Source organism: Heliconius melpomene, chromosome 5 (genome assembly GCF_056956725.1).
Source record: "Heliconius melpomene rosina isolate 202511_hmr_F chromosome 5, ASM5695672v1, whole genome shotgun sequence".
Taxonomy (NCBI): domain Eukaryota; kingdom Metazoa; phylum Arthropoda; class Insecta; order Lepidoptera; family Nymphalidae; genus Heliconius; species Heliconius melpomene.
In genome coordinates this window covers 5,646,733-5,671,342 of record NC_140393.1, presented here as the reverse complement: position 1 = coordinate 5,671,342, position 24,610 = coordinate 5,646,733, and the positions used below count along the sequence as shown (strand labels likewise).

At 32.1% G+C, this 24,610-nt stretch overlaps 1 protein-coding gene across 2 annotated transcripts in view; it reads right to left on the bottom strand.

Annotated features, from left to right (window-relative positions):
* Positions 1-1,043: 1,043 nt before the first annotated feature.
* Positions 1,044-24,610, bottom strand: part of LOC146539045 (uncharacterized) — a 48,819-nt gene continuing 25,252 nt past the window's right edge. For both annotated transcript variants that reach the window (XM_085185872.1, XM_085185871.1), the window contains exons 3-5: positions 9,890-10,008; positions 6,707-6,800; positions 1,044-4,871 (exon numbers count right to left, since the gene is read on the bottom strand). In XM_085185872.1, coding sequence (XP_085041998.1) covers positions 4,710-4,871; positions 6,707-6,800; positions 9,890-10,008 — 375 coding nt within the window. In that variant the 3' untranslated portion in view covers positions 1,044-4,709. The remainder of the gene's footprint in view (positions 4,872-6,706; positions 6,801-9,889; positions 10,009-24,610) is intronic.

The following is a 24,610-nucleotide window of genomic DNA, read 5'->3' as shown; positions in this document are numbered from 1 at the left end:
GCAGAGGGAACCTAGTGTTAAGACACTCCGTTCTCCACTTGCTGCTGAATTCTGAGGCTTTGCGTGTTGAGTGGCAGAATTCAACGCCGCGCTTTACCTCGACACCAGAGCGAAGAAATGGAAATATAAACGTAAATAAATATTTCACTTCCTCGGGTGGGGATGGAATCCACAACCGTCGCGTTACAGTCACCCTTGTGCCGCTGCGCCACAACGGCCTCAAATATATTGTAATTTTTTTATTTTTATTTATAATACCAAGTTTCTGAAAAATTTTATTTTTTTACAAATTTCTGTTAAAAAAAATTTACATTGAACATAAACTGCTTGGTACAACAGGTTTAAGTGTGATTCTATGGTTTATATGAATAAAATATTATATATTATAATATAAAAAAAAACAGAACTTTCTAACGCTAGTTATCTACTCTTATATATATTTGGCTTCTATTTGTAATCCAATTTTAGCGGAAACATGCTCTAGCCATCTTGGATTAAATAAATATAGCTCATATGTGAATTAACGCCGTCATAGTGTAGGGCCACAAGAGTGTGACTGTAACGCGAAGATTGTAGGTTCGATTCTCATTCAAGGGAATGAATTATTATTTCTTAATATTTTCATTTTTTCGCTCTGACACCAAGGGAAAAGTGTGTTTGTGTGTATGTGTGCATGTAAAAATATATTTACGCATATATTAGCCTCCAGAATTCGGTGGCAAGTGGGGAACGGAAGTGTCTTAATGGGAACGGGATGCTTTGCCATTTGCAGGATGCAGTGTGAAGCTGAATATATGTAGCATGTATAAGATTTGATAGTTTATATATATATCTATTTGTTTTTTAAATGAATATTAATTGCAATTCAGGGCATTCCTTCAGTTTGTCTATTGTCTTAATACTTTTGACATGTTTAAATTGTTATTCCACACTTAATAAAGAAAAACATTTATTTAGAAAACGTTAAATTTTTTATGCGTTTTTTATTGGGTATTATATTTAGTAAAATATAAATTGTAGGGAAATTAAAAAAAAACACACAATTACATTAATACAGTTTAATAATGTCAGTATGCAAATAACGACATAAAAGAAGCGAATCTATTTACAATACGTTAATTACAATACAATACCTAACGTAAAAGCTCCCTACGTTTTGGCACTTGCTTTACAATACTTATTTCATATAACTGAATTGAGCGAGCTTACAAAAATATATGCTGTTGACTATATTATATTCAAAAAAATATTATTTAAGAACATAAAAATATTATTCTTTTATATATGGAGTAATCTTAATATTTATTATAGGGACCTTTGTTTAAAAAAATCTCATATTTGAGAGTACTTCAAAGGCATTATAAATAAAAGTTTTAATATTTTAAAAGTGTTGTACCACACTTAGGAAAGAAAAATACGTATTAAGAAAACGTATAAAAATATAAAATTAGCGGGATTTGAACCCCCGCCTCTTGATAGGTCCAAGGTTTTGGTGAAAATTTTTATATGTTTTCTAAATAATTATAAAAGTATATTTGCAATAAAATTTGAAAACTAGTGAATGGAGTAATACATTATTATAGTAGTGCACGCCTGAAGAGAACTGAGGTTATGGTATTTTTATACTTTACCTGTACAAAATTTAAGTAAAATGTCTGCTTTACCATTTTAGTGGCGCACTTTCATTTCTCTAAAGCGTTTTGGCATTTTCCATTTGGAAAACTTGGGCTGAACTCCGGCTCGGCGTGATGGCACCGTTTTTATTATGTACTTCCCTAGATTCAAGTATACGGCACTTACTTTTTAAGTTTAAACGAAATCATATTTTTTTAATGTATTTTTTTATTAATATATATAAAAATATTGCATTAATATTTCTTTTATTCAGTTTTAATTAATTTATTCTGCTATCCGAAATATAATTAAAAAAACCAGTAAGTTTTGTTTAAGAAACTCTTATAATGATATTGATTATTTGATTTGTTTTCGAATTTTGGAAAATGTAACAATTCACTGAAGAAAGTAAAAAGGAATGAGTTATAAAGAAAGAGAAATGGAAAAGAAAATACGATGTCAGTACAATAGTTTCATACCTAACCTGAGTTCTTGCCCTGAAGGTTAAGATGTCAACAATAACATATTTTTAAGCGTATTTTTTTACTCATGTTTGTTTTTATTTTTTATTTTTCGATCATTGCTTATACATAAATTATTCACAAGTACTTAAAGTAATCCGAAAACAACATTAACGTCTTAGTTCAAGTAAGAGGATTTCATTTTATTAAATATACAAACGCTTTAGACTGACAATATTACTGTATTTTGATATAAAAAATAATACATACAATTTCATATTTTATAAGTTAGTTAAGTAGCAAACGTTTAAATACCACATAAAAAGAAATCGATGAATTATTTATATCACAACCGACGTTTGTAAATCTTTACATTATACGGACAATTAAATGCCTCAAAAAAAAATAACATAAATCTTTTTCACAATATTCTTAAATATTATAAAATAAATTAAACTTTGCGTGGGACAATGTGGCAATCAAATAATTTTTTTATTATTTTTAGTAAAAAACACAATTTTATATTTAATTTTATTTTATTTCAATAGATTTTTAAATTACTAAAATTGCGTTTTAATTATAGATAAAGTAACTTTAAAGTTTTACTGACAGTAAAATAATAGAATTATTATTTTTACACATAAATTTGTGCTAATAAAACATAAAATTAATTATAGGTTAAGTTTAAAAACTCATAAAAGAATATAATATAAAGAATAATGTACAGTAATTTATTATTGTAAATTAAATTAAAATTAAACAGAATTTAATAATCTGTGTTAGTACCTATACATAAACATTGATGAAAGGATCTTCTCCTTTCTACATACATTTAAGGAACTCATTAATTTTTATATATGAGTGAAAGTAATAATAAATAATGAAATACGTAATAAGATATCGATTAAATTTACTTATTTAGTGTAAAAGAATGGCTACTTTAAAACATTTTCCCTTAGTTTGGTTGATTCTTTTCGAAAAAAAAAACTTTGATTTATTATTTAATTAATTATTTTTAATTTAAAATTTGACGTGGATATTTGTTTCGTGTCGTATCGTAAGCTAAATATTTTGTGTGAAATTTTATTATAATTTTAAATTTTAATCATCTAAAGCTAAATGGAGCGTACTCCCAGCTTTGTACAAAATGGTGTGTATAAAACACTGGAGGGAGTGCGATACTGGACGTTTAGCTCTTATTATACTGTTATAGATATTATAAAATAGCGGACATCTTATTAATTAAGTGTCTAATTTCTACTTTTTATCTTTAAAACATTTAAATTGATTTAGTTAAGATAGTCACAAGTTAAAAAGGTTTTCTTACTACAACTTTCATATAAACCAAACGCTACCATCCAGTGTTCGAAGCATTTAGCACTTTTCAAATATTTTTTTCTTTCACATACCTATCTATACAGAACTACAGAGCAAACGTGTTTTCAATGTATTTTCCTCCTTTGAAACATTATATAAAACGATACTTACTTACATTTGATTTAATTATACCATAAATAATTTTTGAATTATGAATAAAGTAAAAGTCATTTTCATAGCGTAACGTCTATAGAACTAAAATTACAAACATTCCAGTTTAATAACATTTACGCTTTTAAAAGATTTCACTCAAAACTGACTTAACAGTACAAAATTAAAAAGAAAAAAATTTAAACGCCTAAAATTATTGATGAAAATGATTTAGTAAGGCTTTGTAAGTAACAATCCTAAATACTTATTAATATTTACTAATAATTTAAGTGCAAAAATAAAATTAAAATGATATTAAGCTGGTTTCTCTATATTGAACCGTTTAGATTAGCAAATCGAATGATTGACAAATAAGGTTTATGCCATTACAACGTCCGTCAAGTCGCGAGGACTCCCGTATCGTTCACAGCCATTTAATATCTTCCACTTCCACTCCACGTCCTATCATAAAATACGTAATATCGTTCGAAATCCCGACAAATATCTATTTACACCGTAATCCAAATTTCTAACGCCTAAGCATTTTTTCAGCTTCTCTTGCAGGTACTTCCGACTCCTGATTTTCTTTTAATTAAACATTATATTAATTAGTATGAGATCATTTTACAATTAAAACTTACCCTATTACCTATACGAATGGACTTTTATTGAAATATTTTAGTAATTAATTAATTAACCTTATAAAAATAATGCATCTATGAAACTACACATCTACTATTACTAAAGCAAGTCCTCTACTGTATATAAATTAAATACTAAATAAGCATGTAAATTTATTCTACTACCGTTAACTTCGCTTATAACTTCGCTTCGACTAGACTTCCTTAGGGGGGTAACTAGTGACAAGTATTTCTAGCTCGAACTAAATCACAATATCGCTTCGCAATATTCTTAAGGCTAACACTAGAAAATCTATCTGAGAATTCACAATCTAATTCTACACAGCAATTTTATTATACGAAAACAAATAATATATACAATATGGACAAAATTATGGTATGATTTTTATATGTTTATTTTCCTTGCAATAAAAGAAATCCTTAAGTCGTCTAAGTACATTAATTCTATTACAAAAATGTAAAGTTCCTGTAATTACACAATAGAAAATAACAAAGAAAATAAGTCTTAACTAAAGTTATAAGACGTTTACGCGGATTTAAGATGGTGTGCTTCGTGGTCGCAGCGGCGGAGTACAGCAAAGTGGGTCACTTGGAAGGTGTTCAGGGATCGACTCCCGCGCTCCAGGGTGCCCGTCATAGTGTACCCCATGTTGAAGTCCGCTTGAGTAACATTCGTTGTTAAGTAAAGCTGGAAAAAAGAATAAGAAATTGTTTCTATTAAAAGTAGTTCTATCTATTGTATTACTCCATATACGTATGACTAATATCGTATATATTAGTCATACGTACGTATGTACATTCATCGTAGATGTATGTAAGCATATTAAATTACCCCGAGAGGCCTTGGCGGTTACTGATTCGAATCAGTAGGCTAGAATGTAGGTGTTTGCTTCGCATAGTATTTATCTATGTTTATATAGAATTGTGTTTATAATGTTATTTAATAAAATTAACAACAGAAATATACACGAGGGAAAAATGCAAATGATAGTTTGTATCTTCACATCAACTTTCAAAATATAAACATGAAATGAGAGCCAAGTTCAATGTTAAGTAATGCGTCGATCTCGACTTCGTCTATATAGGTGCGGAGAGATGTTTACTCGAGACAAAATTCAAGCTCTAAATATAATAAAGTCTGTACATAAAAAAATGTCGAGTATTAAGAGCTTTTTGATGGGATATTTAATAACTGTAGGCGGATAATGAAATGGAAATCGACACCTATTTCTTTCGTGAGTTCAGACGATTAGTGTGAACGATAAAAACAGCCAGACTAATTAGTCTAATTACTGAAGCGTAAATCTCTACCCTAATAATACATATTTTTAGAACAGACCTTAGATTATTAAACAAATATCGTACCTCGTTAATTTAGAAGATAATTAAATTATTAATTTTAAAGCATAAATAACAAAAAATAAGCATAAATAAAATTAATATTTAAGACTTAACTTAATTATTATCATAAATTTTCCATTAATGATAATTTACATATAAAAATACCAAATAAACAAAAAAACATAAAAAACTTTAAAGTATATAAAATATTGCATAGATTAATTGCTATTACAATATTTAATGGAATTAAAAAACGATTATGATTTATTTTTCTAGATGGGGAAAATAGTATAATGATATAATTACTAATTATGACTTGGCTGTCACTTTATTAAATTATGCAATTGAGATTATATACCATAATAAATATTTATATGTAACACATAGTTCGTATCTGTAATATTTTTTTCAAAATGACAAGTTATAAATATATTTTCTTTATATCGCCTACTTAAAGTAGGCTTAGAATTAGGCAAAATAATATCTAGGTATTTAATTCTTAACAGAGTTCAGATATTTGGAGGGATGCTACCATCAACGATGTTTAAAACTGTGCAAAATAGAGTAGGTTAAGCAGAAAGGCAGACCCTGACAAACGCAGGGATTAATTCCAGGAGAAAAATGAGATATTTGTATTGATTTTGTAAATTATTTACATATTGGTATTTCATATAGTTTTTCATAAATAGGATAGGCAGAATACAACGTAGAGCTGAAAAAAAAAGGTTTTACAACTTCGTTTCTTTTCTAATTTACAATTTAAGATTTTCACTAAGTACAATATTATATTCACAATACACATTCTTAATTAAAACATACTTGTAAATTAGAGGTAGAATAATAATGATTATATAATACAAAAAAATAAAAGATTTAGATATTAAACTAGCGAGGCCAGTCGTGGCGCAGGTGCACTAAATGTGACTGTAAAACCGACTGGTTGTGGGTTCGATCTCCACTCGAAGAGATGAAATATTTATTTAAAATTATATTTCCATTTCTTCGCTCTGGTGACGAGGCAAAAGCGCGACGTTGAGTTCTGCCACTCAACACGCAATGCCCCCAGAATTCGGCAGAAATTGGGGAACAGGGAGTTTTAACACTAGATTTCCTCTGTCCTGCTGTGTGCGGGATACAGCGTAAAGCTGATTTATGTTAATTTATATTAAACTTCATCCTTACCTTAAAATCGGCATCGCTCCCTAGATGCTTGAACGTGCCAACAATATACACTGCGTTGACGCCGCTGACCACCATCCGTGCGTGAGTGCTGTGCCTACAGACAGAATTATTTAAATTAATATTTTATATTAATATCTAATAGATATCTATAGATAAATATTCTTTTCACTAGGTTATTTAGGCTGACAGCTTCGGATTCCTAATTTTCATTATACAGCTATAGTAATATAGCATAAAGCGAAGAGTTAAGTTTCATCATGTCTTGAATTAATATGGGATAATGTAGAGAACGGAATGAGTTAGCATTTTGTTTCTCTATATATCCTAGTAGTAGGGAGAGGTTGAAAGCGGAGAGAACAAAGTAATATTTGGTAAATTTATTCTACATTTAGATAAATGGGTTACATAAGTTAGTTAAGCTCCATTTTGTCAACCCAGATTTAATTTAACTTTAGTAAAAATGACTTTTAAAGAGAAAAAAATAATATTGATAGCACAGTACAAAATTTATTGAAGCACATACTAAAACAAAAACAAATCTGTTCAGTTATTTTGTACAAGAAAAGGAATCGAAGTTTACGGTTGAATTATTAGAAATTTTCAAGAACGTGTGCCTTTTCCGGCATCGTGGACGCGAATAGAGCACCTCATACTCAATGCGGATCACGTAGCTCAGTTACTAGGGCGCAGATCCAACACGTACGTCGCAGCCCTAACCACCGAGGTAATGGCTGCCGGCCTCTTAATAGCCCACAACACAAACCCTACAACTTCCCACGTAACAATTAAAAACCTTACACGCTTTCCACTACTTCCCACCCGTTACTGCCGACGTAACGTCCCCGGAAATTCCCAGAGAAATGGGAAGGTAAAATTGGGTGCCTTGTTACGTGCAAGTCTGCCAGATCTGGTAACAAGTTGCAACATAACACGAAACAAAGGCGGAACGAGCTCGAACTGAAATGTTCTCAGAAAGTACGGGTATTGTGCCGTAGACTGTAGACTGTAGACTGTGGAGCAATAAGCCGTATTTTCAACTTTATTTTTGAACACAGAAATTGAATATATCGTTGATGGAAAAGCGAAATTCTGAGGTACATTTTAAAGAATGTGAAAAAGTTCTTATTATTTTGTATCTAAATAGAAATATAAATATATATTTAATAAAATAGATAATGGACTGCATAAATGTTATTAAGTTTATTTTTTGTTTAGTTCTTAAGCTTCTTATTAATATTAACCAAAGGTTTATCACATCTTATATGATATAAAAATGAAGTAAAGAAATCGTTAACCCACATATAAATAGTAGAAACTATAAAGAGATCTTAAGGGTGGTTTTATCATGAAATACGCGTCGTTCAGGCAAAATAGTCGGTGGCAATAATCGTTAACGCTAACAGTCCCGCTGCCATTTAATTCTCTCCATAACTGTGGGAATCTTTCGAAAATCAGCTCTGTTAGAACTCGAATACAAAACGAAATTGAATTTAAGACTGTAAGTTAGATAATAAAAATTAAACATTACGTAGAATAACTTCACTAGTTTTACAAGTTTCAAATGTCTGGAAAACAATTTGCATAAAAAAGTTTTGCTTAAACTAAAGTATTTTTACCTCACTTATACCTTTATAAGTTTAAGAAATAACAGTTACTTAATTATTTTAATGGAACTAAGTTTAATTTTTTATTACAGTATTTCCCTTACCATATTCATAGGTTAAGTCTAATCTTAAAGAAATAAATCAAGACGTACCCACTGTTTATACAAAATTCACAAACCTGGTGTTTTTGTTGCCAAATTCATTCGCAAGGGAATAATAATAAAATATTCATATCTGGGAATGTTGAACATGGACTAATAAAGCAGAGCTAAAGTATTCTGTGAACCGGCGGAGGTGTGTCTAATAAATAGTATCTCATTCCCGCTAAGCCCTTTGGCGCGGCGGCCATCTTTATTTACGGCACGTTCCCGCCACTTTTCACTGTACGTACAGATTATGTCGGCGAGTGTACAGATAATATACATTATTAGATTTTAATAGCTTAAATATATTTTATAGGTGGCTTGTTGTAAAATCTACATTTTCTCGACCTGTTAATTCGACATTTTCTCGTATTGTACTCGTACATTTTTATAGTATTTGAAATGTGTAAAAAAATACAGAATTTAATTAATTTAATTTCATGCAGTAGAGAATTTAAGTGAATTTAGTCAATTGTAAAAACTTTTTGTTAATATATGTGAACTCAAATTTATTAGTATCTTTATATTTATTTATACTTTCTCAATAAACATGCTATATTAAACATTTTATTAATTATAACAACATTTTATATAAATATCTTATTTAGTCATATTTATCACGTAAAGCTATACACAGACAATATCGCACTAGAAAGTACTCATGTATACAGATTGCTGTTTCCATATACATACATTAGCTACGATGAAGTTGTAGCGGACTGTGATCCTGAGACAGTGTTTGCCGTCCTCAGGTCGTTTGTCAAACCGAGGCAGCGCACTTACCTCGCTTACCTCGCTTACCTCGCTTACCTGAGCGTACGGTTAATTGCGAAAAGCACGTCCAACGCTCAAAATGATATACTGCTTCCGGTCTCAAGTTCGGAAACATTATTTCTTTTTAAATTATCTCCAAGGTGTTCATTACGTCCTATGTTAAATTAGGTTTTCTTAAATGTTGCCTCTTTTGCTTCGTTAATGGAGTTTTGTTGATGGCATAATATTTAAAGGTCTCATTATTTTTGTTTTTAATATTTTTTAATATAAGGGTAATTATGTAATGCAGTAGCTACTTGAAGTGTTTAACAAAAATAGATTTGACAGTAAAAAATAAACTACATTTGTTATCTATATATGTATTATCTATATATGTAGAAAATATGTTATTTTATCTTTATAAATTTATATATGTTCTCTAAACTTGACCTGAAGAATATGGTACATCACGATTGTACGTATCTGCTAAATGATTAACTAGATACTGATATTTTTAGTTTCACGCATTATACCCCATATAACAGGGTTTACAAAGAGAAACTAGTGATTAGATACTCCATTCTCTACCTTCTGTCCGAATTTCATTACATACAAGTACACTGAAAATACAATGTACTTTATGAAATAATTTGGTAATATAAAAAATATATTTAAAAAAGCACCTTCTAGTCCCCGCCACTTCAACAACTTTGCAACGAGATCGCCGCCACCAGCAGGGCTGCAAAGTCCAGTACGACGATGAGGCACTTCGGGCCCAGCCCTCTTCAGGAAACAGTAATACCTACGAAACAGAGAAGAATATTTTTTTAATAAATAACACAATTCATTCATATTTTTCTTCTATCTTCTGTTATGGGTAAAACAAAAGTTAACAGAAAATTGAAATAACTTGACATGAAAAGTTCTGTAGAATTATAATAATTTCAGCAAATAAACACTCGATATCAATATCTGAAAAACTTCCTAGCCTCTCATCAAGCCCGGAGCGAACACTTCACGAAACATTGGGAGTGAATTTGTTAAATTAGAAAACTTTAGAAGCCTTTCGACGGCGGGATGAAAAATAGCTTTTTGACTAAAACTAATATTGCCGACCAGAAACAAGAGTTGTAACGAAGTTGTTTCAGGCGCTCGAGTTTACAACCGCGGGCGGTGGGAGTCTAATCCAAGTATTTCCTTTCCTGGAGTCAGCTATAACGTGAACCGAGGCATATTGGCTGGCAAGACGTACGCCCGATTGCTTCGACATACCGTTCTCATTTCCCGAGTCGCGCAATATTTTTTTTCTCTTAAGGAGTTTTCCTTTCGACAATATTGCCAGTTTCAAAGAAGCGCACTTGTGGGGGATGAAATCGGTTTCGAGTTGAGTGAACACACTAATGATTGTGTTCCGGGCGCGGGGACGTCTCGCACGGGTTGACGGGAACCTCGTCGTCCCGGTGCCGGTGTCGTCCGTCGACCCTTTGCTACGTCACTATTGTTTAATGGCCTTAAAAGCCTTTCAATGTCATAGAATTTGAAATGCAAAACGGCAATTGTAACTTTTTAAAAGTTTCCCTGCTAAGCCTACGGGGTGTGTATTGCAGATGCATCATTTTAGGGATTCGTATTTAAAATTTCTAATAAAAAACGTTAAATATTTACTTTGTCGATTATAAAGCAATAGCTTTTAAGGTTCTCACGTAGATATATGTACTTTTTCTGTTAAATAATTACTTTTGTTGAATATTTTCCCAAAAAAGAGAGGCACTTTTTATTTAAAATCTGCGTTCATGAATTACTTTTATTACAGTAATAAGTAAGTGGTAGTAATATAACATTTTTGTTTCATAATTTGTTCTAGATTTTTTTGTTTATATTATTTAGAATTTGCAATAACTATCCACAAATTTTAAATAAAATATAATATGCATAACACATTTTATAATTCGCGTAATATATTTACAAACTCTTACTATAAATATTAAAAAAAAAACACAACTTATAAAATAATTTAAATATTTTCAAATAAAATAAACCAGCCAGGCCACGGTTCAAAGCAGACAGACCACTCGAATACCGTTTAAAATTCAAATACCCTCACTTTCGCAGACACTTTTTTTTCAAACCCATCGTCACATCACACTCTCCACTGACAGAGAGTCCAATTAAGGAGTCTTGTAAACACTTGTCAATCAATTAATGGAGAATGCAAGTGAAGTGAACTGACACGTGAGTACTTCAAATGAGAGGAAAACAATTTTATTGGAGAGTTTTTAACAGATATTTCAAATTTACTTTATTCAACATAAGCGACTATAATGTCCAATACCAGTCGCGGCGTAGGTATGTTCAAGCGTGTTCCTGCTAACGGAACAGGTTGGGGATTCGATTCCCACTCGAAGAAATGATATATTTAATATTTTCATTAGTTCGAGTATCGTTTCATTTCTCTTGGAATGAAGTTAAAGGCGGCGTTGAGTTACGCTACTCAGCACGAAATGCCTACAAAATTGGGCGGAAAATGAGAAACGGAGTGTCTTAACACTTTGTCTTCCCTCTGCCTACACTGATGTGTGCGGGATACAGCGTGAAGCTTAAAAATAAACTATAATATTTCATATTGTATTATTTGTTCAATATAGATTAAATTCTTCTATAGATATTTTTGATTTTTTACAAATATTTTATTTTATTCAAATAATTTTATTCCTGCTATATCAATACATGTATTGGTATGTGCTATTTAATGGCAAGCGCAGATTACAGCAGTCGATAGTCACGTCCAGGTGCTCGACGACACTTGACTGTTGAGTTCCAGCCGCACTCCACTAAATCCCTCTGTACTCTATATTCACTACTGGAAGAGTACTGTACTGATCTCTTTTTATATTCTTTAATAGATGACTGTTAGATTTTAAATTCAAATTCAAAATATTATTTATTCAAATAGGCAATTACTATACGCACTTTTGAATCGTCGAATGAATATATGAACAAAAAGCTACCATCTCTATCAGCTCTTTTCAAAATCAATGGTACAATCTATTACATTAGCTGGCAGCTATCCTGCATTACATTCAATAGACATTAATTACTTCCTCTCTCTTTCTTTCTCTTCCTCTCAAGTCTGAAATCGATCTTGAGATGCCGTTTTCATCCATAGAGAAAATTTAGGAATGAAAACGGCATCTCAAGATCGATCTCAGACTTGAGAGCGCTTTATAATCACGGATCTCACTTCCTTACTTTAATATAATAAAAAGGAACTATATTTCAAAGCCACAGCTTTAAAGTTTCTGCTGCTATTTTGGCTGTCACATCCAGTGTGACAAGCACTCGTAGGTCCTGGTGGATGCAGTACGGCTGAAGCCTAATTGGATTATGGATTTCGTCTGGACTATGAATGCGACGTGAGGATTACAAACAAATACCGCCTAAGGGATTTTAGTGTCACGAAGACTTGGGATTTAAAGGTAGTAAAATTTTCACTTTGACCCACTTTTACCTATATTGTATTTTCTGGCTGAAATATGAAAAATTTGCGCTTTACCTTTTAGCTTTTATTGTCGGTATCATTGTTTTCGGTTCGATAATTAGGTTTTATTATATAAAATTATGATTAATTTTCTAATAAGCAGAATTAGCTAAAAATAACGTAGTGGCTACAAGCTAAAGCGTAATTATGCGAAGGGAACATGGGCGCGTATCTCGTTAGTAAAATGTCTGAGATGGGCATATCATTATTCTGGGGTGGACACGGTCCGCCTAGCCCTCTATTCATAGGGAAAATATTAATATTCCATTTTTTGCTTTCTCCTTAAATTGGAGACTCTGCATGTTGAGAGGTGTAACTAAACGCCGCACTTCTAGAGCGGGCCAATGAAAATAATTGTCCTCATAATTATATCGATGTAATATCTAACAGTGTTGTCCAATACTTTATATAAAGCAAAAATCTTCTCTTTTATCTCACAACCCCAATACCGATTTATTCTTATTCCATTTTATATATACCTCTTTATTACTTTATTGTTTATTCGAATAAGGAGGTTTGCTTAGGATACACTTGTAAAATTGATTTATGATGTGTCTTGACCGACGGGTAACATGTTTGCCGGACGCGCCTAGCCATCTAATCTATCAAGTAAATACTGTTCCATATCGACTGAAAATGGATAAAAATATACAGAATATACTTTTATTAAATTAGTGAATATTTTTTACATTTTTAAATATAAATTATTATAAAAAAATACATTTAAAAACATAAAAAACCACTCTTCCGAGGGCGGGACAAAGATCCAAGCCATGGGTGGCTAGGGCTCCAGAGAGAGGAACCTCCGCACATTACGCGCCGTCTCAAGTAAAACTGCCTTTTGCTTCCGGTTCTTGATCCAACAGCTAAGCGATAGCCTCTTAAGATGATAAAATATTATTAATATTGTATTATCACCATATATTTTAGAGAACTAATGTGAAAAAATGAAATACATAGTATATCTTTTGCTTTCAAGTATTTTTTTTACAATTATATAAAACTACGTAAACCTCACACACCTATAAACTGTCAAATCAAATCGACCATAAATAACGGAGATAGGACGTGCTGTTGAATATATATGCAGTTCTGGTGTCAAAATTTAATTAACCTGGCTGCACAGTGACGTGAGCCCCATCGCGTTTCATTAGCGTATGCTGGCTTTCAACCCGCACCCTGATTGCCAGTCCGGTAAATACGAGGTAATCTCGCAACTCACCTGAAACTATTTGATGAACTGAAATTAAACTACGAATTATGAAATGTTGGGCTTTGTAAATGTTTACTGTGGTCATATAAACTTTATATTTATTTGTTTGTTATTATTGCGGTCAATCGTGATGCAGGGGACAAAGTGTGACTGTGAGCGCAGGTTGTGGATTCGATTCCCGCTCGAGAAAATTAAATATTTTATATTTCTATATTTTTCTCTCTGGTGTCAAGACAAATCGCAAATACGCAATGCCTCCAGAATTCGGCAAGATGAGGAAAGAAGTTTCTTAACACTAGATTCCCTCTGCCTACGCTACTGTGTGCGGTTGTTAATTTATTAAAAAAATAGGATAACCAAAATAGAAATAACCAATAGTTGTTTATGATAGGTAATAGATTCTAAACTCCCGGGGTAACTCTGACCGCAGGTTCCATCGGTGACATCGAAGTGGTTAACGGGTACCTATTACATAATATAGCATAGGCTATATAGCCATCCTCGATAAGTGGACTATCCAAAACAAAAACTATTTTGTATCCAATCCGTAGTTCCTGAGATTAGCGTGTTCAATTAAACAAACTCTTCAGCTTATAATATTAGCATCATCATCATCATCAACAGCCATCTTTTGTCCACTGCTGGACATAGGCCTTCCCCAATTCTCGCCACCACACTTGATCCTCAGCTCTTCGGACCCATCCGCTTCCCGTCAACCTCTTTATGTCGTCGGTCCATCTGACAGGGGGTCCGCATTTCCTCAATATTAGCATACGAAATATATTTAATAACATATACCAATAATAAACAAGTCATCACTGTATAATAACAACGTATCGCTAATGTATAATTTGATGAAATTGGATAAATTAATTACGTGTTACGTGTCCGTAGTTAGCAACTAGTTAGTTATGAATAATACCGCGGCAATAAAATACTGATATTTGGGTGCCTATAAATTTCAAAAATTGAAAAGATTTTTATTTTATTTTAGCTGCACGCAGTATTCTGCACAGGGTAAGCAGAGGGAACCTGGGAACTTGGGAACCTAGTGTATAGACACTCCGTTCCTATAAGACGCCGTTACCACTTTCTGTCGAATTCTCTGTGGTCAAACTCAACTAGTTTTGCCTAGTTATTAGTTAAGAAAATGAAATCATTAAATATTTCATAGCCTCGAGTGAAATCGAACCCACACCCTGTCGCACTTACAGTCGCCAGTTTTTAAAGAGACTGTTTATATAGAAATTGCTGTAATGCAATATTTAGTTATTGTTGTTTTCTGCCGACTCCCATACACTACGGTAACGACCGCCCGGGGCGCCCCGGTAGCGGAAACTAAACTGCCAATTTGTAGCTTGATGATGCGACAAAGGGTCAGAGGTCGTGGCTCTCCGTCCGGCCTAACTCAATTCCGTCTCCAGCAATTTGCTCACAAAGACCTTACCTATTCATTTCAATGTATATTCTTTATGATCACGTCGGGATTTCTGGGAGAGAAATCCGTCAACGATTTAGTAAGGTTACGGCTTCTATTTGATTTGATGACAATGTTTGGGAAGTGGATTTTGAGTTTTAAGATGGTTTTATATTTTGTGGATGAATTTCAATTAATTGATTGAAACCTCATAAGCGTACCAGTTCAATTATATTCAATTAAAATATTTTAAGTATTAACATTTTTTGTTGTCTGGTAGAGATTGCTTAAAGCAATAAGACCGCCTTTGCGTAGGTGTTTTTCTTTTTTATTTATTTTTTTTATTTTATATATTCACACTGCATCCCGCACATAGCAGAGTTAAGACACTTCGTTCACTATATTGCTGAGTTTTCGAGGCATTGGGTATAAAAATATCCATAAATATTAATTTATTCCCTCAAGTGGAAATCGAACTTATAACCGTTCCGTTACAGTCACACGCTTGAACCCCTGCGCTGCAACGGCCTCAACAACAAGGATTAATATTCCGGTATTTAAATAAATAATTAGTACAAAAGCTTCCCTTTCGAGGAAATTAAAACCCTACGAGTTTGAAGGAGAGACAATTAGATTACTGGCAATATATTGGGACAACAAATTAATTTTAGGCAACCGGATCTTAATGCGAGAGGAAGGGCGGAATAAATGGAGAGAGATAATTAAGTTTGTGGTTCGATTTTCGATTGAGTACTGGTATTTTTCTTACAGCGTCGCTATGGTGACGAGAAGTCAACATGTGATTTCTAAACACTTTTGGGCGAGGGGTGACGAAGCTTATCAAATAATTGACTGCCAGCGCAATATTGACGATCTATAACCCTATTTTGGATTGCATTTATTTTGGATTTCTAATAAGAAATACATGGACGAATGAATACGATATTAACGATTTTACAATGAAACTATCGATCAAATGTGAGTCGGACTCGTATACCGAGGATTCTGTACCAATTTCAGGTATAAATATAGTATAAATAACTTAAGTTTACAGACATATGCACTCATTTTGTATGAAGCGAACTACAATTATATGTTTGTAATGATTTTTTCATGGAATATCTATAAATTTTTACTTTTTAGATTTATTATTTTGTTTGTACTGCAAGTTCTCACTTCTTCCTAATTGTCATAACTGTAGGTCAATGGGAAGTACTCTATAGGTCTTAATTTCACGGTGAATTTCATATGAAATACAACAACGTTTATTGGATTGACTTTTAAGCTTGATTTTGTTGTTCCAAGGGACTAGAATATATGATTTTAATTTCAAATTTATTTTGTCCTTTCGAGATACGGAACCTTAAAAAAAGAAATAGACCGAAAAAATGCTTATTATAATTACTAATATTTATTAAAAGGTTATACATATATTTGCAAATAGTTAAGTTACATGATTAATTCAACACCCCCATGTATAATACATAAATAAGAGCAATCCCGCATATACAATCCCGCAGATGGGTACTATCCCGCATAATATTTCGCTCGAGATAAGTTCAATGAAACATTTTGATTATAATTTACATTTACATTTACATCAGACCTCCAAACTAGTGAACACATCAACATATCAGAGATATTGTAATGACAGTACAAAGCTAATGTAGAGAAGCGTGTTGCAAACTAATACCAACTCATCCCGTATGCATAAACTTGAGGGGTACCTCCGCGGTGTCTCGGCGTTCTACTCTGTATTCCGTTATGGTATTCTTAACTAACTTCCAACGAGTTTAGGGTTACACTTCACGTATTTTAGAGTTACGCGAGTATAGGGGAAACTTTTACGGATAATGTCATAACGCTTTAGTATACTTTTGGTAGAGATCATTTTTTTTTTCTTGAGATGGCAGTTACTGGTGCTTAAAAGTGTAAATGTTTATATTCTGTAGTTTCAAATATGTAAATAGTAAGTTTTTTTTAGCTGCACACTGTATCCCACACATAGTAAGGTAGGCGGAGAGAATGGGGGAACCTAGTGTTAAGACACTCAGTTCTCACTAAGACTATTCCGTTACCCACTTTACGCCTTGTTATCAGAGTTAGGAAATGAAAATGTTAAATATTTCATTTCCTCAACTGGCAATTGAACCTCCAATAAGAATATCTAATATAATACATGCAAATATTACGTTAAAACACAATTGAACCTATAAAATAGCATAGCAGAAAAAATAGCATATAAAAGGATGCTTCCTTACATTTTAGTAATAGATTCGATGTTATCAGTTACTTACCACATTTGGGCTTTCACAACGCTATAGATATTTTGTGGTTTCAGGCAAACCCCCAGAGTCGGTGTCGGCCTGCGGCTGCTCTAATGCACAAAGGGTGCAAGTCGACACCAACTTGTCGACAAAACAAGAGAATTCCATATTTGCTATATTTTATGTTGCGTTTTAGTTTTGTTTGGAGCGAAATACGCTTTCTGTTGTATCTCACACTGCACAGGGAGGCAGAGGGAACCTAGAGTTAAGGCACTCCATTTCCCCCGAATTCTCGAGGCATTGCATGTTAAGTGGTGGAACTCAACACCAGATCACCAGAGCGAAGAAATGATATATGAAACTTCCTTTTCGAGTGGAAATCGAACCTACAGCTTGTCGTGTTTACAGTCTCACATGGCCCTTGCACCACGACTGGACTACGTACTTTTTCTTCTAATATAATAATTCTTTAAACCTAAATTTGAAGTCATAAAACCAAATGCAACATATCTCTCCTTACCTAACATTGGAATAACTCAAGTAAATCATGATATACAGTTCGACTTAGAATAGTTAAATGGCGGCGGTCGAACAGTGGCACAGAACAAATTGGTGCACCAACCACCACCGACCAGCACCACCACCGGTCAGTGGAGGCACAGTTTACTGGACTCGAGCCTGACTGGGTTTAATAGTTGGATATAATTCAATTGTTCCGGCCTAGCGGCATATGAAGCTATATTTCTCTCGTCGCCTTTATACTTTTCATTTGTTTGAACGGTTATCATTTTTGTGTTTTTTTTTATGCGTATGTGGTTTTGGGTTGTTATTTTTATTTTAGTCTTGAAATAATAATCGGTTTCACGCATTATCCCGTATACCATGTGCATGGGGAGTGATATGTAACATGTTAGGCAAGTAAGCTTTGTATGAAGACAGTTCGTTCTCCAATTTCCCAAATTCAAGTTTTTTAGTGTTGACTGGTACAAGTTAACGCCACACTTTATCTTATTGGGAATTGTATTCAGAACTATTGCGTTTATATATAAATATTAAACTTAAACTGTTAATGTCGTAATCAACCTTGCATTGCATTCAATATCCATATATTCTATCGAATGAGATTTGAACCCATAATTCTAATTGACGAAATGATTCTGTCAATCACCCTCAAACTACAAGTATACAGGGTGGAATTGACGGCACCACTTTAAATGAAACCACAGTTTTAACTACTCTATAAAAGCCTAATATAATTCAGAAAAAAAATAATTCCCAAAAATGAAAAAGTTATTTTTTCAAACAAAATAAATAATAAAATAATCGTTTTAAAAAAATACGCCATTTGTAAAGTGTTATATTATCACTCACACACTTACCTGTCGGCGCGGCAACGTCGCACACGCTTCATTCAAGAAATCGATCAGCAACTAGCGTAGGTATGTAGGCAACGGCGGCGAGCTGATGTTAAATTAACGTAACACTTAGGAATACACTTTCAACACACTTTTATTGAATTATTTCTATTAGGTTTTTAATTTTACTTTTGTTGCACTACAAACACATTTTTTATGTTCCCGTTTTAAACTAACACTCATTTTTAACATGTTTACAAAATTATTACAATAATAGCATTTTTTTTCACTTTTTTTAACAATAAATATTACATTTTCTGTCCACATTACATTCAGCTCGACAATGACCCATATTATTACGCTTGAAACATTTAATATTTCTTTTAATTGTAGCATTTCTTTTTACAATAAATGCAGATGATGATGACACAATTTCCCCCCGTAGTAGTATTATGGTTTGGAACTTCCAAGCATTCCAATTTTTTACTCCTTCCAGTTTTATTACTGTGCTGTTTCCTTTCCATTGTGATTGTTTATTTTGCTTGTTTTTCTTTTTTATTCCTTCCCGGCAACTTAACCTCCAAATTTCAATACCAACGCCGAAGCGTCGCGTGAAGTAACGCTGTTTTAATCTCGCCAGTATTTCTAATTTTCTACGATTGATGCAATCTTCTTTATTATTGTTACGACGTGGTCTGGGCCCATAACCCGTTGTATTCATATGGTTTAGTAAACAGCATTCAGCTATAGTCCGACCCAACTACTATTGCGCAGAATGTACGCGCCGCACCGATTCTATGGGAATCCCCGGTAATCGGTGCGGCGTGAGCGGGGTGTCTTTGTACAGATAACAAAATTCATTTTTAATATTGATTGATTGTGCAATATAACACTATAATTCATAATAAATGTAGATTATACTTTTTACGCATGATTTGATATTAAAATAATTAATAAAATTATCAATACTATTTACAAATAATTACTAAATATTAATTTATTTCGTATTGAGTTTTCGCAGGTCCTCGTGTAACATTATAAAACTCGTTTAATATTTAATTTTTATACGATTTTCTATCAAAATAATCATACAAATATAAATAATAATGAAAATCTTAATAAAAAATTTAATAGTATATTCGATAAGTATTTTAGTTAATGGCAACTATTACAATGTTTTTAATTATCTGTGTGAGAACAGAACTTAGCCGCGGAACGGCTAAGTTCTGTTGTATTTACATTATTTTGTTCGACTTTATACGTTGAATAATTATTAAGTGTTTTAAATTATTTGGATGTTGTTTAATATTAATTTTATCATTAATCGGATTTCTAAAATCGTGATGAATGTTTCGTGATCGTGATGATGTGATTACTGAGTATTTTTCTCAAATGTGAAACTATTGTGTCAGTATTTGAGTGTACTATCAAAACATACATTTTTTTAAGACATTTCAAACAAATGTTGAGTTTTTAATATTACTTATGATGTAAATATTAGTGATAGTAAAAGGAGAATGCGACAACGACGATGTAAAACTAATGTTAAATGTAAGTACCTATCTATCGTGGTTCAATATCATTTTGTGTGTTAAAAATTTTGAATATAACTTTGTGGGTGGTTCAATAACCATGCAGTATTTCTAAATAATTTCATAATAAAGGTGATATAATAAATTGACTTAAAGTAGGATTTTGTTAAACAATTTTAATAAGAGGTTTGAACGTTATTTAGATTTATAATAAATAGGTAATTGCGTGAAAAAGAACGCGAGATATCGTTCTTTCTCGTTCGGTTTTGTTTTGACGAATGAAAAGTAGAAGTTTGGCAACGCTTAGTAGTATTTTTGTAGTAGTATGTGTATGTGTGCGTCACACGAAATACAGGTATGGAGAAAAATCGTGAAATGAAAAAAAAATCCTACGTCCAAACTGTTGAGGCATCTTGATTAATTTCTTTAGCTTCGGGTTTGAAATTTTTTACCCTATATGCAGTTTCAATTAAAGAAGCGCAGCCTCTTCCACCCTGTATAACAAGGCTGACAGTAAAATTTTGATGTTAGTTTTTAGATTTGAATTCAAAATTTAACTCGTAGGTTTTTAACCATTTTGGTTGGCTATTTAAAATCTTATCTTGCAATAAATTGATGTATCTAATGAAGAGAATTGATTTTTTTTTCTTTTCTGTGATGAATTTACAATCAGTTCTTTACTTTTAGGAAATGTGTTGTATGCTGTTGGCATTTAAAGGCGTGACTCCTATAAGCCATCTACCTTATAGTATTGAGTAAAAGAGAGAGAGAGAATTAGAGAATTGAATAAAACAAACTTTACACGACGCGACGCCTTAATAGAAATCTATCATGTTAGAGTGACAGAAATTCAAATACAAAATGATTCAATTGACGTTATTCCAGTATTGTAAAAGGCACAAGATACGAATGAATAAGTGTCTAGACGCGAATAACAACACATTGCCGCCCTTTTCACGTCCACACAATATCATTATAGCTGTCATCATAGCAAAAATTGGAGATTTTCATTAAAAAAATCAGGCACAAGGGTGTGACTGTAATGCGACGGATGTGAATTCGATTCCCACTCGCAATGCCTCGAAAAATACGGTGGAAAGTGGGGAACGGAGTGTCATGATAACTAGGTTCCCTCTGCCTACCCTGCTGTGTGCGGGATACAGCGTGAAGGTGATTTGATTTTTATGAAGAATCTTTTAATGGTTAAGCTAATGGCCATGCCGATACGGTGTCAGCGTTATTGGTAACGTATAACTTGCCTGGTGCCGGCTGAACCGGGAAATGAACACGTCGTTGTCAAATATTATTTTTTTAAATTTTATCTAGTGGCAAAGGTTAACATGTAATTTATTTTGATTATTACTTGAAAAATTATATTATTATTTTTTTTTAATTGCTTTTATTTTGAATAATTTCCAAAATAAATTTTATTAAAGTATTTTCGAAAGTATCAAAAATATATTTGGAACATTAACAAAATCTCGTATCTATGATTATTATTAGCAAAGTTTCATTTTAATGATAATCCCATAAAATTCAATAGACTATTTGAACGAATGAGTGAACGAATTTCGAAACCAGTATTAATGAATAAATAATAAAAGTGAAATCAGAAAATAAAGCGTAAGGGGAGTATATTTTCAAAGTGGATGAACAATACAGTCGTTAGGGTTCCATTGGTCGTCAATTAGAACTGTATTGGTATGATTTGTGCGGAAAATTGCATGTGAAGCGATATTTCACAAATTGAAAAAGCTACAATATATCCAGACTGATTAAATTTAAATTGAGTTGATTTTATTTTATATAAAAAGTATGTGTATAAAAATATATATTACTTTATAATAATATTTCAAATCGATATTTTTGTTGTAACTATTTATAAAATAAAATAAAATAAAAAAAACACTAAATTGAAGCTGTAAATTTTAATCATATATCTTCAATTCATAAAATAAAAATCTACAACTCAGAGACACAAGCCTGTGACTGTAAACAGGTTGTGAGTTCGATTCCCATTGGAGGAAATGAAATATTTAATATTTTCATTATGTCGATCTGGTGTTGATGAATTCTACCACCAAGCACGTAAGAGTGTCTTAACACTAGGTTCCCTCTGCCTACCCTGCTACATGCGGGAATCTGCGTGAAGCTGAAACAACAATATATAATGTTATAGTACAGCAGCGTCGTTAGTGGTCCGTGCCTCGGGCCCAGGGGTAGGTGTAACGAGTAATGTCCAATTTACAATTCACGCGTTCGTAATGTGATTTGTCCCGCCCTTTGTGACTCGACTAGAGCCGGGCGCTCGCTGTGAACGAACGGAACCCTGGGGAAGTATGCGTGGCTTTAGTCTTTTACTGTAATACCTAGCTTTCGTTTTGTAAACTTAATGCTTGGAGAGATTTTTATAACGATAATTTGAAATATATTCAGAATTTATAATGGGTCAAAATTGTTTGGAGTTTTAACATTCGTTGCTATTTGTCAATGGTTTCACCAGTTCCATTTTTTTTTAAATTGTCTAATGAAATTTATTATCTGTAATTTATTTCTTCGATTAATAAAATTTTTAATGGTCTGCTAACTATTAATTTTGTCCTTTTCAAAGTATTCTTCTTCTTCCATTTCTTCGTTGTTCTTTTATACATCAACCCAATTGATAATTAAGTATTCACTAACTTCATAATCGAATAAACTAAATTTAGGTACTTAAAGTAATAAATATGGTCTTTACTAATGAAATAATCTTTCCAAGTGAAACTTGTCACAATAAATTTGAAAGATCAAAACCAAAATTGTGCATACTTCAAGGAGGAAAACTAAAATGTTACATTTTATTCGTTGGCGTACTTTAATTTATAGTAGATTCACTTTTTTTCAATTTTAGATAAAAGCAACGCAGAACAGAAAATGAATTGTAATACAAAGAAATGGAATCCAGATGGGGCAGCGGGAATGAACCAAAATGAGCAAAATCACTCATTGTCGGCGAAGAAAAAAATTCACCAGCTTTTTTCTTTTTCGCGAACTTCATCATGATTTGGTGTTTTGTTAGCAATGCCTATTGATATTGGTAATAGACTATTTTGTACAGAAATAAAGAAAAAGAAATCTACTTTATATTTCTGATGTTTGCCCTGTTTTAGACCTATTACAAAGGGTACCTATTACAATATAACTAGCTATTACCTCTTTCTTCATCTACGAGTTTATATTTTTTGTTTTTTTATTTTGTATCTGTAATAATAAATGAACACTAAATCTAGTAGAGAGACAAGTAATTAAAAAGAAAATCGATTTTTTTCTTGAACTTTCAACAAAATAACGTTTATTTGATACTGTTTTATAATATTACAATTTGAATATAACAGTCTATATTAAACGTGTACGTACCTATAATGTAATATAGTAATAACAATAAAAAAAATAATAAAAATGAAAAGGGTTCACGCAAAAATGCCGAGTAATACGCAACCATTTCCATACTGAAGTAAAGAAATGATAGGAATTCGATTTAGTCCCTAACCCGACGTCCTCACTGAATGTAAATTGTGAGTAAATACTATTAACATCGATTTTAGTTTCTTTTAAAACAATAGCCTAGGAATTTATTTCTGAGTCCTTTTTGATAAAGAAGAGGAAACCAAGAGGTTTCCAAGAGGCACAGGGTTCCTAGCTTGCTATGTTAAATTTTTTATATGTTTACTTAAAAGTGTTTTTCTTTTCTAAGTGCTGAATAATATTTTAAAATGTTAAATATAAATTAGTTTCGTTTTAGCCGAAAAGTTTTTTAGTATAAAAACAAAAAAAAAACTCATTTAACATAATTGAAATAAAAAATATTTTTTGTATACAGCATAAAAAAACATGATGAAGTCTAAAGTTTATTCAAACTCTTCATTTACATAATATTCCTCATTTATTTTTTAGTTACTAATGAATGGAAAAATTCTCCATACAAAATAAATTGTACTTAAGAACGAAAGAAGGAAGCTTACAATTTAACATCTATTTAAATGCGGTTTTTTTATATAAATGAATATTTTTTTGTATATAAAAACTCTTTCAGCACGTTGTCT